This window comes from Acipenser ruthenus, chromosome 10 (genome assembly GCF_902713425.1).
Source record: "Acipenser ruthenus chromosome 10, fAciRut3.2 maternal haplotype, whole genome shotgun sequence".
Lineage (NCBI taxonomy): Eukaryota > Metazoa > Chordata > Actinopteri > Acipenseriformes > Acipenseridae > Acipenser > Acipenser ruthenus.
Genome location: NC_081198.1, coordinates 41,702,941 through 41,722,299, shown reverse-complemented (window position 1 = coordinate 41,722,299; position 19,359 = coordinate 41,702,941). Strand labels below are relative to the sequence as shown.

General features: G+C 35.9%; 1 protein-coding gene across 1 annotated transcript; it reads right to left on the bottom strand.

The window, feature by feature from the left end:
• Positions 1–1,532: 1,532 nt before the first annotated feature.
• On the bottom strand, positions 1,533–18,697 carry LOC117414109 (bile salt export pump-like). The gene is made up of 29 exons (XM_034023806.3): positions 18,518–18,697; positions 17,299–17,405; positions 16,792–16,813; positions 16,648–16,677; positions 16,507–16,558; positions 16,120–16,367; positions 15,503–15,590; positions 15,009–15,142; positions 14,490–14,661; positions 14,281–14,405; positions 13,571–13,745; positions 13,352–13,465; positions 12,826–12,936; positions 12,268–12,393; positions 11,651–11,854; positions 11,324–11,494; positions 11,002–11,203; positions 10,569–10,650; positions 10,179–10,308; positions 9,910–10,077; positions 9,394–9,498; positions 9,124–9,285; positions 8,562–8,765; positions 7,883–8,124; positions 7,630–7,786; positions 7,007–7,204; positions 5,773–5,979; positions 4,414–4,560; positions 1,533–3,105 (listed from the first exon to the last, which is right to left on the bottom strand). The coding sequence occupies exons 2-29, from the start codon at positions 17,372–17,374 to the stop codon at positions 2,905–2,907; spliced, it is 4,053 nt and encodes a 1,350-aa protein (XP_033879697.3). The 5' UTR covers positions 17,375–17,405; positions 18,518–18,697; the 3' UTR covers positions 1,533–2,904.
• Positions 18,698–19,359: the final 662 nt, after the last annotated feature.

The window sequence follows — 19,359 nt, the reverse complement described above, 5'->3', positions numbered from 1 at the left end:
GAGTTATAAAGCATTAAAAATCATGTATCACAATTCATCCAATCACTGTTATTCCAGGTTGACAGATCCACTGTTCCGTACACAGATGTCATCCTGTTCATTCAACATACATCACTCACATGTTGTGATTTATAAGAAGTTCATGAATCGTGTATTGAGGGATTATTGTTGTACAAGACATCATTTTCCACAGTTGAACAGCCAGCTCAGCTTTGCTTCATGGTCCTCTTGCCCAAACTGCATGAGATGACATCTCTTATTGAATAAGAGACACTCTGTACAAAGTATATTAACTTATATACAAAGGCCTGGACATGTATGTTAAAGAATGGGGATTAAAACTATGGCAAAAGTACTGTTCACATTTATTGTGGCAAATATATGGGAAGTATGGGTTATCTAATAGCTATGGCTTTCTTGAAAGTCTATGACTACATAAGCATGGTTTCCCTTGTAACACTGTAAATATAGAACAAAAAAGGCATGTAAAACACGGCTGTTTTAAAGGACATGTGATGTACAGGACTGCATGAGTGTGCTCTCCCCCTTCCCACATTGTGACAGAGAACTACTTCAACACGAAAGGTGCTGTGTTGCAAAAATACGTGATCTTAATATACTGCTGTCCATTTATATATCTGTAAAATGCTATAATAATCATTATGTAGTGTATTCAGTTTGTAGCACCCCAGCAATAATAATAATAATAATAATAATAATAATAATAATAATAATAATAATAATAATAATAATAATAATAATAATAATAAATCCTTTAAAAATCTGTTTCAGACTGTTTATTAGACCTTGCTGGAATCTCATGCTAATATGAAATTAATAAACTTCAAGGATATGTAAAATATGTTGTTTGATGTAAAACAATCTGGGTATAAAAAATAAAAAAATTGATTAAAAAAAACAAACATATTAAAATATAGTAGCCATGTCCTTTTCAAATGTACTTTAATTGAAAACCACAAACACGGTTATCTTTACCAGCTCTTACCTAAGGAACTTTAGTGACAATGCAGTGGTGCTACAAGGGTACTGTGCTAAGGGGCAATGGCAGCACCAAGGCAATTCTAATGATGCAGTATGATGCATGGTAATACAGTTGTAGGTGAACAGCACTTTTGTTATGCTATTTAATGTTTGTACTTACAACAAAACCACATGATCGGGAAAATTCCATCCTGTCAATCACATAATTGTGTGCTTTGTGCATGTAGTGAATATTAGGAAATGGTAACTACAGTATAAGTTTTTCCACATTTTCATGTTTCAATATTTACCTGGTACTATATTGATATGAAGAAATACACACTGGGAACCCATTGCAGTATTATCGTGTCATATCAACAATCACATCTACAGCTGTGGCCAAAAGTTTAGCATCACCTAGAATTGTAGGATTGAGACATAATTAATATTTATTTAGCATGTAATCAAAGAAACTATAAAATGTCTACGGGAAGCCATAATAATAATAATACTGCATTTCATGTTAGATTTCAAAATGTCACATTTTTCAATTTTTGTCAGTTTTTCGTTAAGTATGTGGAAAACTACGAAGTGGTTTGTAATTCAATATGTTAACATAACATTATTCCGCAGGTTTCATTTGACTTTATAAAGCAAAATCTGTTAATTCTATAGGGTAATGGAAACCTTTTGGCCACATCTATAGTTCCATAACATCCTCCACATCTGTATATTACAGTACAAATGTACAGGCTGTTGTGTATTGCACTAAAAATTATTCCATATCAATGTGTTAAATTAGCATTACTGGTATTGCTGTAGTCTGTTAATGGTTATTTAAGGCTTTCTTTGGGGTAAAACATTTTTTTTTATAATCGGATCCCAATAAAAAAATAATTAGCCTTTAATCAGTAAACAAATGTGACAGTAACAGTAAACATGACTTTGTGTTTACCTGATTAGTGTTCTTTAAAGAAGAACTAGAAGAAGTGGAAATATTCCAGAGTGGTTATATTTAGGTACTGGTTCTCTGCCATCTACTTTATTTGCTTCCCCAAATTGGCTCTGTAATATGTGTACAGCCTTACATAACTGTAATTACATGGTACATTTCAATTGTGCACGACAGACCTTATAATTAATGTCAACACAAACTGCCAGACATCATTAATGACTCAATGCATGTTTTCCAGACAGTCACTCCATCTGCTTAGGCCATATGTTCAATTAAAAATAATTAGAATGGCACAAAACAAGCAAGAAACAACTCAGTGGCAGGTTGGAGCAGTTCAATTATTTTTTTCTGGACCTGTACATAGAATTGTTTTACTCTGTTTGTTTTTCTCAGTCTCTTGCAGCTTCTCTTGGTTGAGCAACTGGTTTTGAATCGCTCTGTCAGTAATTTCCAAAGCCATTCCTTTCAATGCTGTATTATTTATAATTCCATATTCTAATGTGGTAAGAAACATTTTTGAATTGTTAGCTCAATATACAAACCACATATTTGATACCCACAATTTAAAATTCAAAATGGTATGCATGCAGACAATAAAAGGAATGATAAACAACCGTATGTTATCTTAAACAGAATTGATACATTATTCAAATTAAAGCATATATTGTAAAGCACATTTAAAATAAATGTCAAAATAAAATGAAATCATTTGACTCAAAGCTTTTCTTAAAACTATACACTTTGCTCATATAATGCTTGGGGTGATGCAGAATTATTTTAAATAATTAAGAAATGTAACAAAAACATAAAACACAACATATTGGAATTAGATGTTAAATTGATTTTGAAAAGTGTGGAAACAGAGCCCTTACTCACTAAACCAAATTACTATAAAGTGCAACCTTTTTCTGGATTTGAATAAGTCTAAGCTATTACTGTATAAAACTTTTTCATGGAGTCTGTACTTATTAACTTATTGGTGCTCCTGTCGTGACCAGTTTATAGTAAGCTCCTTTCAAGGCCATAAGTTCTTCATGAGCTCCCTTTTCTATCACATAACCTCTAGACATGACAGAGATAATATCAGAATTCTGAATAGTTGAAAGCCGGTGAGCGATGACAATGCATGTGCGTCCTTCTCTGGCTTTATCCAAAGCTGCCTGTACTGTCTGCAAAAGACAAAGTGAAACTCAGAAAGTAATAGAACAGACTCGTCTAAACTGTTATTGCTTCTTTAACAACATTCAAGATAGGTTTCATGAATATGGTAACAGTGGGTGTTCATAATGTTAAATGGTTAAAAGAAATGTAACCAAGCCAAGCCATGGTTTGAAACATACGTAACAGGGTCAAGAGTGCCCTGTTCACATTTATTTTGCACTTGTATGTTATTTTTATAATTGTATTTATTGATTGATTAGTGCACGCTTTATGTTGTCTGACACTTTATAATTGATGTGTATCAAGTTATGTTTCTTCACTCGTTTCCCTTTATCTGCCTTATTGGGCAGCGTCTAACTGAATTATTGATCAATTTACGCACCTGAATATAAATAGCCCATGTATTTACAAACGGGGTGGCCATCCTGGGGACTGTGTTTGTGCAGGAGTGGGAACGCAGCATTTGGAGTGTGGAACGACGAGTAAGGGAGAGTGAAACGGACCAGTAAATGGAGCATCCCAACTAAGTATTGGGCTGATTGTATGCCGGAGTTGAATCATTAACTTAAGCGGTTTGAGTGTTTTTAGCCTGTCGGTAGCCGACCGGAATTTAGGAAGTGAAACAGAATAGGTTATATGGTGATGCTAGTTTCTCTCTCTCTCTCTCTCTCTCTCTCTCTCTCTCTCTCTCTGTCTGTGTGTGTGTCTCTCTCTCTGTCTGTGTGTGTCTCTCTCTGTCTGTGTGTCTCTCTCTCTCTCTCTCTCTCTCTCTCTCTCTCTCTCTCTCTCTCTATATATATATATATATATATATATTTCTTGCTCTCTGTTGCCGCCCATGTATGGACATTGTGTGTTTTTAGACCACAGTATTTTGTTTTTATTACTACTGTTTTACTGTGTTCTGTAAAAATGTATATCCCCTCGTTGTTACATTTGCACTTTACAAAGTAAATGATTCCCATTAATGTGAACATTGTTTAACCATTCGAAATCCCACTACCTATTTATAGGTGAATGGAATGATTGTCTTAAACAAATACCTTATAAACAATGTGTTGCTATTTTAGGATTTTTTACAATAAACAAACGTCTTTTAAAATGTATTTGGGTGCTTTTTCTTGGCGACCTTGTTCCTGTTATGTAATCTGTTTTCCGAATAAAAAGAACCTAGGTATCCTATCATTTGTTGCCTTGTTGCACTGAACTGGCATAGTCGATCTACATTCTGATATTTTACAATTTAAGGCATGTGTGCTGTTTCTGTATGCTCCCGTAAGGGGAGGTATTACACATATATGATATAGTGTTTTTACCTTCTCACTTTCTGTGTCTAAAGCAGAAGTTGCTTCATCCAGTAACAGAATTTTGGGATCTCGAATGATGGCTCTGGCGATGGCAATCCGTTGTTTCTGTCCACGGGAGAGCTGTGATCCTTGGGCACCCACATGGGTTTCATACTGCTACAAAAAGCATATAGCATGAAAGTGATTACTAGACATGTCAGTTAATGCCACAAAAAGAGGTTTGAAACACCTTGTTACTAACTGATCACTTCCCAGCCAATAAAGAAGAGATTAGCTTGATTTGCATTACATTAACAAACAAAAAAATGAATTAGCATCTTCAGGATGATTTATAACTAGACCCAATACAAAATCTGAATTACTGGGCCATTAAAATGACTTGAACATTTGTAGCTTGTTAAGGCAGGCCATATCATTGACCTGTAAACAAGAGAAACAAAATACTCTTTGGTGTTTCCTGGCTGGTAAAAGAAGGTGACCACTAAGTGACCATAGAGACAGGTTGTGTAATTAGGTTAATAATACAGGTGCACTCCACTTATATCGGACTCCAAGGGACAATGGAAATCAGTACTTTATATATTGTATAAACAATACAAGAAAGCTTAACTACCAAAGAGCAGGAGTTTATCATTTGTACAAAACTCACCCCTGTGGGCCATACAATGTAATAAATAGTACCATTTACTGAATATATATATTCACTAAATGTAATTACAATTGTATACGGTACTCGTTTAAACTGTACAGAATCTGTGCCAACAAAAACATAGAACAAAAGTAAACAGCAACTGTTTTTCTTGCCTGAAGTCACAATTGTGACTGTACGTATTAAAACGGTATATGAGTTATAAGTGAGTCAGTTTTAACCAGAGTAATTCCCCATTAAAGCCCATGTTGTTTGGCAGGGACCTCCTCAATACGTTGTAAATGGAACTCCGTTCTAACAGGACTCATTATAAGTGGAGTGCACCTGTAGTTATGAATGAATGAGTAATAAAGCTTCAAATATAATGAATGAACTATGGCAATGAAATCTGGGAGTAAAACGGGCATCCCTTTTCTCAGAATAGTCTACAAGTCCTATAAAGTTGACTGTGGCCAGTTATTAGAATGAACAGGAATTCTGCCATTCACATCAAGTGTCAAATCAACTGAATCATCAGGTGCAAGTACTGCTTACTCAGGTGATCTTGAAAGCAAGTGGCTTAAACGGTACAAATGGAATCACCATGTTTCAAAGTATTAAACTCCTGCAAGCTGTATTTCTATAACCTACAGCAGCCACAAGAAGCTGTTAACTCCTATTTCAATAATGAACTGGGGGATGCTTCAACATTGTGTTTCTTGTTTAAAGAAGATACTTACATTTGGCAAGGACATTACAAAGTCATGGAGTTGGGCCTTTTTTGCTGCAGCAATGACGTCTTCCAAGCCAAGGTCACGCGTGTTGTCCCCATATTTAATATTCTCAGCAATGCTGCAGTCAAACAGCACAGGCTCTTGGGAGACTATTCCAATTTTAGACCTCAGGAACGGCACATTGATGTTCTTGGAATCATGTCCATCTATCAGCTAAAATCAAGCAAACACGTGCTGCATTTCAAAATTACTGATCAATCCAAAAACACACAACGCAGATTTAAGTGAGGGAAATTAAGTATATAATCCAGTTCATTTGAAAACATTTTAGGCTGATTTCAAGTACTGCAGAGATATGGTTTCCATATATATATATACACACACACACCCACCCCTTGTTATATCGCCCTTCGCTATACTGCGGATTTGGATATATCGCGGTCCTAGAGTTGGCTCCCTATTTTTAGTAAAAATTTTACTGCCTAACTGCGTATGCCTTAGCTGCAATATACATAGGCAGTTATAATTACTGTTCGTTTTATTTCGTACTGCACATGAAAAACAACAATATACAAAACAATTAAAAACAAAGCATTAATATTGTACTGTTATCATGTACACACATATTGCACAATAACACAAAGGAAATTAAATAACTACTATTTTAACCAACGCTGCGTTCACGTGTGGCAGCAATGCACTACCAAAAGCCACAAGGCAGTGACGTCAGCTCCCTAGTAACAAGCCTGCTATGTTGTTGTTGTGAATGGATTCTTTCAATGCAGCGGGTTTGTGCATTTGAGAAAGGACTTAAGGAGAGGAAGACTCGTGAAATTAGTTGGAGACTGAAGTTGATGAGAAGCAATCACCCTCCGCAGTACGAATTATAACGGTGTGCTGCTTTTTATACGAAAAATTAATAAAAGCAGGTTGTGTAGATGATTTATATTGGAGCCTGACGCCTCCAATAAAACAATGGAGGGGTTGTACAATATGTTTTGTTACTTAGGTTATTTGTTTTTCAATAGGTCTCTCGCTATATCGCAGCCCTGAATATATAGCGGATTTATATTGGACCTCGACACCCGCGACATATCGAGTGGGTGGTGTATATATATTGTAGCCATCTCATTAACGCAGGCAGGCGCATCACACAGAGCAAGGCAACCACACGTTTTTTTCATTTTCAGCTTTGAACACCTGATCAGTTCCTTGTTTTAGCACAATGCTGTGAACTTACCACTTTTCCTTCATCAGGATCATAGAATCTTTCCAGCAGCTGGACACTTGTACTTTTCCCACAGCCACTACTGCCCACAAAGGCAAGGGTCTGCCCAGGCTTCACCGAAACAGTCAGTCCATTCAGGACCTTTATATCCGGCCGAGTAGGATATGTAAATTTGCTATCTATAAATTCAACATCTCCTTTGAAGTTGGTCTGTAAGAGAACATTTATTGTGTAAAAACAAAGAAAAGTAGAGGGTGCAGTATGAAACTTTAACATGCCAGTGTCTAAAATCAATAAAATGTTGTCCTTTTTAAGATGAATAATCATTCATTTAATCAAACAAATAAATACAATATATGAGCTCTAGTTTGTCTGTATCATTTATAATACCTTATACTTTATATCACCTAACATGGTATTAAATAACACCACAAAAATTAACTTTGGGTTCCATTACTACAGACAAACATGTCACAGCATCTAATGCCCAGAAACAAACTTTTATGAACACACTCATTTGTTTAAACTGGTTCTATAAATCAAACCTACATGGCTTTTTGAATGTTTGACATTGGTCTCTATGATTTACATCTGTCTTGAAAGCACACACACAAATTTTGAAGATTGAAGTTTACCCATTTTTCTCCTCCATCACTGTAAACATTTATTTTGGGGACCCGGTCAAGAAGCTGGAAAAATCTTGCTGCTGATATTTTGGCCTTGGCATAATCTGGCGTATAGGATGAAGCTTTTCCTAGAGCCGTGCCACTTGTTACAATTGCTGAGATGACTCTAGAATTATAGACATATTTCATTTATTCATGATACTATGTCAGTTTATACAGTAAATAGTCCAAAATGTCGGTATCATCAGCATGGAATACAAACCTGAACACAAAGCTGAAGTGAAGCCCCTCCTCTTTGACCAAATATCCACCATATCTGTATGATGCAGAATTAGTCATAAATACTATGCATTGAGCAAACCCAAAGCAGACTCCATATACATGTGCTTTTTTAAGTGCTGACTTGTAGGGGGCTTCAAGCTGTGCTTCATACATTTCCACAAATGTTCTCTCTTTGCCTAGACCAGCGATTGTTCTAATGTTATTCAATGCTTCCCCTGAAATCTGAAAAACAAAGAAGTCATTATCTAATGGGTTACAAAAGGACAGGGATAAGCAAATGATTCAATGGTCAGCAGATGATGCCTGGAGGATTCTGATACAGAGAAAAAAAAAATATATAACTCAGAACCACACAGATGGTATATATCAAGAGAAAAGGGTCATTTAAGAGTAAAATAAAAATTAATTTGAACCTACTCACTCTAATTATCTCAGCATAGGGTTGTGCTTGTTCGTAAGTCCAAGGTGGATTGCAAATGTCTGTTTTGGCATAATATTGACATAATGCTTGGTTTGGCATGATATTTTCAGTCATTTTGATCATGTCTATTACATATGTCTGTGGTGGAACATGGGCTAAATAGTATTAGGCGTTTTGTAGCTTTTGTAACTGTTAGAATCATAAAATGCTACACGACACAACAAGATGCAAACCCTACCTGCCCAGCAGATTCCATTGCCTGCTTGTCCTGTTTCGCAAAGCCTGTCAGCATTTTTGCTTGTAAACCACCTGATAATGCTAAGAATGGCAGGAAGCACATTATGACTAAACTCAGTTTCCAGCTGAAGTAGAAGGAGATGATAATGGCCACTCCAATGTTGGTGAGAGAGTTCACAATCATTCCTATCTGGGATCCAGTGGCCTGGAACCAGAACACACAAATTGATACCTTTTCCTTTCAAAAGATCCACATTAGCTTACAGCCCTTGGCACATTCCAATATTGTTCCTGAAGATGCAGTCATCTGAACGATTTGCATGCATTTTTATAGTTTAACAATAATAGTACCTCTCCATTCTTTACAATGCTTGCCTTTGCTTTAAAATACTTTCAGTTTTCTTTACAACATTTGGCTATGCTTTTATGACAGTATATTACAATAAGGGAAGCAAAATATAAATGAGCACTGTAGTAAAGAATTAAAAAAAAAAAAAAAGATAAAAATGATTTATTTATTATACTCCTATAATTTTATAACATCAAGAACTACTTCAGCTCACCCCCTGGACTTGAGAAGCATCAGTGGCAAGTCTTGTAGTTAAAGCACCAGGGCTGTTTTTGTGGTCATCAAACCAGCCAATCTCCTGCCCCAGCATTGCCTGGAAGCCAAGCTTACGAAGTCTCCTTGTGAGCAGTTCACCAGACTTTGAAAAAGCAAAGCCCTGATAAACAAGTCAAACGTGGTCAGTATACATTGCATTTATTGATACAAAATAGTCTTAAAGATATTAAAAATAATGGAGTAGACTTTTAAAAAGGGCATTGCATACCTGCAACAACTGTGTGAAAAATGATATAATCCCAATCAAAACAAAAAACAGGCAGATTCCATCTATTTCTCTTCTCTGTTCTTCTTTATCAGGTATTGAAAATGTCTAAAAAAAAGATGACAAATATGAGATTATTAAAAGAATCTAAAAATGTAGTTCTAGTTTCCCATGTGTTTGTCTACTTACATACAGTATACCACACCCTGAGCCAGTGGGACCAGATTACACAAGTGTTAAAGGTAACCTTAACCTAGTCTGAAAAACTAAAAGGCTTCCGCTTCTCCCACAAACCAAACTATTTGAAAATACATAGAAAATAAACCATGAACGGTCATAGAGTACGGTAGTTGTTGTTTACATCTATCCTAGTCAGTGAAATAACCACACAGCACTCTATGAACGTTCATGAGTTAAACCATATAGTTCTCAATAGTCTTCAATCGAAGGAGTCTTTTAAAATTGGTGGCACAGCAAAGTTAAGTTATTATTTTGTGTTTTTCACACATATTAACTTACCCCAAGAATCTGACTGAACAAGAGAGAATACATTGGGTTAACTCCCCCATTCACAGCGGCACCAAAAGTACCGAACAACATGTAGGGCCATTCAGGAGCATTGTATTTTAGGATTCTGGCCACTGGGGCAGGCTCAATATTCTCGTCTTCTTCCTCAATCACAGCTTGCTGAGGAAAATCAGATAAGCATGCAGGTGTGAAGGATGCAGTTTAGGGAGACTGATGGGTGAAAGGCTCCGACCATTATTATCAGTTCTGTTCAGACTGACCTTCCCCCTGAAATTCTCGGAGCCGACAGAATCACTGTAGGGTCTTTGGCTAATTTCTCCAGAAATGGACATTGAGGCATCGGGTATCACTCTGGATAACTGGGATCTTGACCGTTGGCGAATAGATGCTCTGAGAAGGTATAGACAAATCAAGGCACAATTCAAAAGAAAATAAGAATGTGTAACCCTAAGATTCAGTGGGAGTCATTTTCTCTTAGTTTCAAGTATTTTTCAATAAAAGTAATGGAAAATAAGGAAGCAGAACTGTGTCACAAAATTGCAATGAAAAATAGAAACATATATATAGTCCTACTATGGGTTCAATTCAATGAAAAACACATTTTTCCAATACACCAAACTGAGTTATCTCTATTCAGGTTTCTGACATACCGAAAGCTTGCACGGTAGCTCCCAGTTCTGGATACACTCCTGCTTTCAAGCGCAAGTTCTTCAACAGCGTCCTCACTTTCCACTGAAACCCAATTGAAATAAAAACCTGTTACTGAAGCTTGAGTATTTTTCTTATACCACAACAAGTTTAAGCCTTGAAATAAACTTCTATCTGGTTAGTTGATAAATAAAAAATAAGAGAAAAGGATTATATGAGCTTGAACTGAAACCCCAAATCTGCCTCACCCCTCCAAGTCAGACATGAGACATGCTTGCAGGGCAACGGCCCCTTGTGCCAGCCTTGCTTTGTCGACACGTAGAGAGAGGTCTTTTTCCTGTGTTACAGTTCATCACATATACTGGTACTGGTTTATATAACAGTTTTTTTTTTTTAAATGTGTTTTTATTTATGGACACTCAAAAGAATACCTACTTTGTCTAGCCTTTTCATTCAGTGCTTTGTCTCCTTGGCTTTGCAGGGTCACTAGAGTGAAATAGACCCCTTTCCTTTCAAGCAATTCGTCATGATTCCCCTTCTCTACAGCTCTCCCATGTTCAAATCCGATGATCACATCTGCATTTTTGATTGTAGAAAGCCGGTGGGCTATGGAGATTGTTGTTCGTCCCATGCGCACCTTGAAAAGGTCCGTAAATAGGACAATATTCACAATCTTGCCTATATTCAGCTAGTCAAGCTCAATGCATTCAAAGTATTGTCCAGGTTTCAATGTGTGTACTGTATGTGTTTGAGATACCTTATCAAGGGCATCCTGAACCACAGCTTCACTCTCGTTGTCGAGTGCAGAGGTTGCCATGTCCAGTAGCAGAATCCTGGGGTTCCTCACAAGAGCTCGAGCGATGGCTATTCTCTGTTTCTGCCCTCCACTCATCTGACCCCCACCCTCACCAACCAGAGTGTCAAATTTCTGTAAAGACATAATGAAGAGATATATGATCATGGAGTTAATGAAGTACACTCATTCTGTATTTGATTTTAAAGCCCCTTGGGATGTCTTGACATGATATCTTTTTTTTGTCCTTCTCAGTAATTTATAATCCCTTTAAAAAGTATGAAATGCTACCTGTGGCAAATCGATGATGAAGTTATAGGCATTGGCCTCCTTTGCAGCTTGAATGATCTCTTCCATTGACGCATCCTCTCGTCCGTATCGAATGTTCTCAGCTATGGTGGTAGCGAACAAAACAGGCTCCTGTTCCACAATCCCGATCAGTGAACGCAGCCATTGGATATTTAGACTCCGTATGTCATGGCCATCCAGAGTCACCTGTATCAACATTTCATTGCACAGTACAGTTATTAAAACATTAATCAGAAGAAGAGTCTTCTTCTTTATATGGTATATACACAATAATTATATTACATTTTTTGATTATTAATAATAATAATAATAATAATAATAATCTGTTAGCACAACATATTACTTTTGAAACCTATCCCCTTATTGAATACTATCTCATATTATATATATATATATATATATATATATATATATATATATATATATATATATATATATATATATAGATAGATAGATAGATAGATAGATAGATAGATAGATAGATAGATATCAGTATTTGTAATGTAGCTACATATGGGTGAAAAGCACAACCCTTTTGAGCACTACTTCTTCAGATGTTGAGCCTCTACAGTTGTTAATGATGTGTTGCCATGCCATACCATGCCATCTTTGGGATCGTAAAACCTCTGGATGAGCTGTACTGCAGTGCTTTTTCCAGCTCCACTCGGCCCAACAAAAGCAGTTGTTTCACCTGCCTTGATGACCATGCTCAGCTGGTCTAAAATCTTTTGAAAAAAATAAAATAAAACAAATCGGTCTAAAGCCTTTAAAACATATATTTCATATTTTCATATTCTTCATGCCACCTTATAATTAAAAAAACAAAAACTGCTTTTATGGCTATCCTCATTTCAGTTTAGTTTTACTGGATAGGGTAATAAATGGATCAATACAATAAATACACTATTTTTAAGGTATGTGAACAATATAAGTCTCCTTATTGAACAGACAGCAATCACAATATGTGTTTTGTGATAAAGTCAAGAAAGCAAAGATTGAGTCTAATTTGTATTATTTTCATTGATATTGGTTAAGACTGGTGTATTATAAAGTGCAGCAAAATCATGGCATGAAATATGAGAAATGCTATGGTAAAGGTTTCAATGTACTGTATTTTATGATGTAATGATAGAATAGAAATAGTTACAACAATATACCTTGACTTCTGGTCTTGAAGGGTAGTGGAAGTTTATATTATGAAATTCAATGTCACCCTTTACTTTGTCTAATTTGTAGCCTGCCTCTGACATACAGTCAATTTCTGGATCCTAAAATCAAAGACACAAAATGCATAAATAAATAGTTATGTCATACAGAGTGGCCTTGTTTAACATGGTACAATTAAAACATAATATAAATGAAGGTTCCTTATTTTTTCATGAAAACCTGGATAAATATTAAACGTTTCATTGTTTAATTATAAGAAACATTTTATAGTTCCCTCCCACTAAAATAAAGTGAATTATTGAAGCTAGAAAAACAACACGGCCAAATGCTAAACTACAGAACAACGCAAGAAGGAAATGAGAACTATAAAATATATACTGAATACATTTTAATGTCATGAAGATTCATATTGTTTAAGCATGGGCATGCTGTGTAAAATGTTTCAGTCTACCAGCCGTAGATCGTAATCACAATCAATTATATTATATAACAAAAATATACAATATGTACACTCACTTTATCACTGGTTTCAAAAATAACTGCTGCTGCTCCTCGACCCGAAGCAAAAGCTTCTAAACAAGGGGATGCCTGGCCCAGGTTTAAAGCACCGATAAGTACTCCAAAAAACACCTGCCATTTAAATGGAAGTTACATTATTGAATTCTAGCCATGTGATTAAATATACTTGATGGTATGATGGTCTCAGACATGCTTAATATTACAAACATTAAATACCTGTACCAGAGTTCCAGGTGAGTATTCATGTGTGTCAACAACAAGACTGGAGCCATACCAGAATGCTAAAGCATAGCAGAGGAAGATTATAAACCACATGTAGCCTGTAAAGAATCCCATTATCAAGCCTTTCCTGATTCCCCAGCGCTGGGCAGATACAAGGTTCTTATCATACCTGCAGAGTGATTAAAAAAGAACCATCATGTAGTTATTATTTTTTTACTTTAATCTATCATTAAAGAAAACAAACACTAGATATGAAGCTTAAAGTTGCAGTCTAAAGAAAATCATCATATGGCTACAAAATTTTGAACAATTCTATTTGGAATACGCTACTATACTATAACCTTTAAGAAATCTAATTAGAACCATTGGCATTACCAGCAATAATAACACCATTTTAAACAAATATTGAGCAGTGATCCTGACACTGGCACTAATGTGCTACTTAGTACAGAATATCTTCCATTATTATGTTGCATTAAAAATGTACCTTCATGTTTAAGGGACATGTAATTTGGAAATAAATGGAAGAGTAAATGTGAAATATGAAACTTAATTACAGAATTGTAATTACACAGATAATGTGATAATGTTTTTTTTTCTATTTTTTTTCTTTTACTTAACTTTGAATTTATCCAGCCCTATCATTGTAGAAAACATGACATACTGAATTTCTACTGAGGATGGAAATGGCTGAATAATAATACCTCTCCACTTCTTTCTTCTCCCCCCCGAATGCAGACACTGTCCGAATAGCTGAAAGTACCTCATCTGCCACTGCACCAGCTTTTGCATAAGCTTGCAGCTCACGACCAGTCAGTTTAGCAACAAACTAAGAAACACAGATTTGATGGTTAGGATGTCACACTCACACCCTGATTTTACTTTTCTCAATGACTCAATAAGATCAACTTACCAGTGCCATAAGTGCTGCTCCAACACCAATCAGTGGACTGGCTGCAATAATAACCAGTGTGAGCTTCCACCCTCGAACAAACCCCATCAGGAAACCACAGACAAAAGTAGTAAATCGCTGAATGAAGATCCCTACTTGATCTGAGATGGCATCGTTTATTTTATTAATGTCACTGAAAACCACAACCAAAAAAACAAACAAAAAGATTAATTAAAGAGATTGTGCATTGCAATACTCAAACGTTTTTGTCAAATTGCTGTCTAAAAACAGCAGCAGAGGTAATGGTCCATCTTAAGGCAAAAACAAAATCTTTTAATATTTTTTTGTGAAACAGGTAGAAAGGAATAGCTTGCTGCTGTAGTTGCTTTGTGAATCTGGCCACAGGAAACTGCTTATGACTAGCAGTAACAACAATAGCAGTAATAATAATAAAGTCACTGCATTAAGCTTTAAAAGTATTGCTAACCAGCTCACATCTTCATACTACATTTGGTTTTACAGTGCAGTAATGAGTCTTACTCTGACATCCTGGTGTTAAGTTCTCCCACCGAGTTGCAGTCAAACCATGCAATTTCCATTCTCATCACTTTTCTGAAATAGGTCTTCCTGATTTGCTGAATCTGACGAGCTGCTGCTGTTACCCAGAAACAGATCTGGAAAATATCACGAGACAGCATGGGTGAGAAACAGTGATGCCTTTTATTTATCCAATTTAAAAAATAAATAAATCATAAGATACTGTATTGAGTCATACTAAAAGAAACTTGGCTATAGTTGTCTATTATCCTAGTTCCAATAAGGTGGGCAGGTGTTCATTTTGTGAGGCTCCCATTGTTCGCTAAAAGTCCACAGAGACCTCTTAGAACCTGAGCAAGTTAAAAACCTTGCTGAGGTGCGATTTCCCAGCTGTGTGCATCATTATGTGATGTAAAATGTAAAGATCTGTCTCTGCGTATTGTTTTAAATGTCTCAAATGCTTCAGCTGCTGAATTCTTATTTTTGAAGGGACTTACCTGAACATATCCTAATAAAAATACACCACATCCAATGCCAACATAATAAAGGGCAAATTTGGTCATTTCGCTTTCAATATCCAACAACCTGGAAAACAACATAATGAATCTCAGATGAAGCATCACAAACCTCACGTCAATTACAATTTTACTTCTATCATAAAAAGAAACCCTAAAATATTTTTAATTAAAATACTGTATTAGGGTTAATACAGTTTGTTTTAAATTTAACACACATTTACATAATTTCAGTATCCCTAAATTGTTTGACTAGTGTGTATAGGCTGAGTTAACAGAATTTACTAAGCCTGGAAGAAATAATAATTCAGGGGGAACTGATTATCATTGCAGCACAGTAACCAGGACCAGAGGACTCAGTTGAAAATTAAGTGGAGCTAGAATTAGGACAGAGGGTAGGAGACACTTATTTACACAGAGTGGTGAGGGTATGGGATGGGTTACCTAGCCGTGTAGCTGATGCTGAATCATTAAGTACTAGAAATCAGACAAGCATTGACCTCTTGTTTGGTAATGGCCATGTTATGATGGCTAGTTGAATATTTGTTATTATGCAGCTCTGGGACCCTTGCAGTTTTGGTAGTTTTAAAACAGCTTACCCACAAGATTTGGTAGCGTTCAATTCATCTTGGTACGGCACATGGTCAGACCCATTCCACGTGATTGTGTAATTAAAACATTCCAATCGAGGCTCCTGCAGCAGCTGAAGCTCAATGTCGTATTCGATAAATGTGTCAGTCAGCATTCCAAAAACCAGCAACATTAAAGGCTGCGCAGATCCATGGATCAACGCACAGATGCTTCCTACAAGCATCATTAGAATCTCGGAACAGGATGCAAACCGGAACTAAAACAACAGAAAACAACAATTGATACTTCACAGGCTCCATTTTAGCAATACACTTTGTACTACAGTATTTTTTTATTCAAAGTTTAATTAATAGTGAGTTTAGGATAAGGCATTTGAAACATGCTATTTACACTACCAGTTGGAAGAAGCCAATCCTGATGGTCTCTTTGTCCTTTTTACCACCTGACCTTAAAAAAAAACAAAACAATAATAATAAAACATGAAAGCATAGCCTTTTTATTCATTAATTGTATTTGTTGCATAATTGAGGGCTTACTTCTTGTCTTTGTTCACTGTGTACACATTCCTGTCATACAGCACATGAAAATAAATGCAGAGAATATATTAATATATTTGATATATGCTTTATTAAACCTTTTGTGCAAATCATAATTTCAAAGTCATGAATACAGACACTTACCCATTATGTCGATTGTTGATAGCTGTCAAGAGAGAACAAATAATTACAGTTCACTGGAAAAAAGAAACGGCTTAACCTGTATCTTAGACAGCTTAGGGTCTGATCAGGTTAGACACCACCGGGACAAGCCACTGCTGGATTTAATTTGGAAGTATTTTACAGCACTATCAACCTATCCTTGAGATTAGCCCTAAATATAACTGGCTGACACATTCCAGGTTGATTCTCCAGTACTGTAAGAAAATCTGTGACGCGTCAAAGCATGGTAATGGCTGATCAAATCAACCTCTTAGACACATAGACCATACGTCCTTTAAATATCTTGCCATTTGAAATTAAAAAATGTTTTATACATGGCAATATTAGTTATGGGGCAATATTAGTTATGTATGATAGCACCTGTGATAATGTGATATAAACAAACTTGTGATATATATAAAAAAATAGTAATAAATGACTTGATATAATATAATAAGAATAGCAAATATATGTCATTCATTTTCTTACATGAGTCACTGGAATCAAAGGCATTGTTTTCATGTCCAATTCTTTTGATGCTACGTAAGGAAACCGAGCCAGGCATTTTATAATCTTGTCTTTTTCAACATAGACCCCTAGGAACAAAGAGAAATAAAGTCAGTAACAGTGTTGCATATGGTACAATGGCACTAATATTAATCATGATATTTATTATGCTGGCAAAAAAAAACAAAAAACTTGTTAACCACCATTGAAATCGTAGCAAGTATTAAGTTTGCAGTATACATTTTGTTTTCATAAATTGCAAAGAATTTAGATTCTATTGCATAAATATTAAAATGAGTGCATAAATGTACGCATTGTCAGCACTGAGGGACTAGAGGCAATGGGTTGGACAACTCAGAGATTTTTGGTAAAAAAATAAATTCAATGCTGTTAAAAAGTCCAGCAAAAAAGTAGTTGTGACAGGGTAGTGTGAGAGGAATATGTGTCATTAAAATAGAGTGTAATGCAGATGTAAGTCAACCAAGCTTGTTCAATTCCTTGTCATTATAAAGTATCCACAGTAGTTTTACCCATCCCATCTATTAATGGACAGAATAAGAGCAGTTACAGGTAATAGGCAGCTGTGAGAAGTTGGAAGCAGAAGAGTTTGCAGTTTTCCAAGGAGCATAAGAACAGAAATGAAACAATTTATTGTTGAGTGGTGAAATTGGTATCAAAATAGACCAATTCTCACGGAGTCTTTGTACGTCATTCCAAAGGAGAGAAACTGCAACCGCTTGAGTTGGAGCTCAGGTCACGATTAATGAATTAGAGTTAAGCCACGCATCATATTGGTTCAGGGTTTTAGTTCCAGCACAACACATACTGTAGTATTGAAACTAAAGGTTTTGTAGAATATGTAATGTTATAATGATGTTGGGAATTACAGTATCAAGGCAACATCATTCTAACTGTACACAGTCTATAAAACGTTTTCTTTCAATACTATAGCATATTTAAAATAACAAGAAAACTCTTGGTACATTCATGCAGACACCAGTGAATGGTACTGTTAAGTTTAAGCTAATTAAAATAAAATAATAATAAAGCACAAATATCAATTATTTAAAACTTCTTTCTCTCTCTATAAACATTCTTTCTCTGTATCACTCCTAAAATGTAAAAAATATTATGTTTACTAATTAGTAATAAATGATAAACTAACCACACTAAATAGCAACCCACAGTATACAGTACTTACCTTTAAGTTGTAAGACAAGAGTAGAGTGTTCAAAATATTTGAAATTTACTTCAGGACTATTCACACCTGTTCTTTTGGAATGTTTTTAACCAACAAGCTGCTTTTAAAACATCCAAGAATCATATAAGAAAAGACAATAGAAATCATGGAGAAAGATCAATCCGCTTTGTGACTTTCAGGGTTTCATTTGCTGCCACTAAATAGATGATAGCCAAGGCAAACTTAGCTGAGGCTATTTATTCACAGGTAAATGCCCTAACGGTCTGTGAAGCCATGGGGTCAATGGCACCTGAATCCATGATTTGCTACTGCAGGGCATTATTTCCATGTCAAAGTAAGGCTGCTTTGAAAACAGTCACAGACCTCCTGTATTTGTATTGTTTTATTCTGAATTATAAATTCCCACATTAACCCAGCAACATAAATACATGTGTGTGACAGAGAGCAAGTGCATCGAAGTCATAAATCTCCTTCGCAATCTGTGAGAGCGCTGTATAACAGGAACAGTGTGCCCTGGACTAGATGGGTTGGCAATTCATTCCAGGGAAAGTCGGAAGTTGGCCATCCAGAAAGGAAGCAGAGTCACAATACCAGAAATCATCGCCTTACGCAGTAGGCGATGTGGCAATCACGGATTGGAGGAAAAGGGGAGAAGGAGGCGTGACTAAGGGTATATCAGGGAATGTGGCGAAGCAATCTGTTCCTCTGTTATGGTTATGCAAGGACCGCTGGAGTATAAAATAACTGTGAGTGTTTTGTGTTGTATTGTCTGTCTGTTAACTGTTGTTACTTGTCATTATAGACTATTTATTCATGAGAACTTTTTCATCTACTGCAATTGT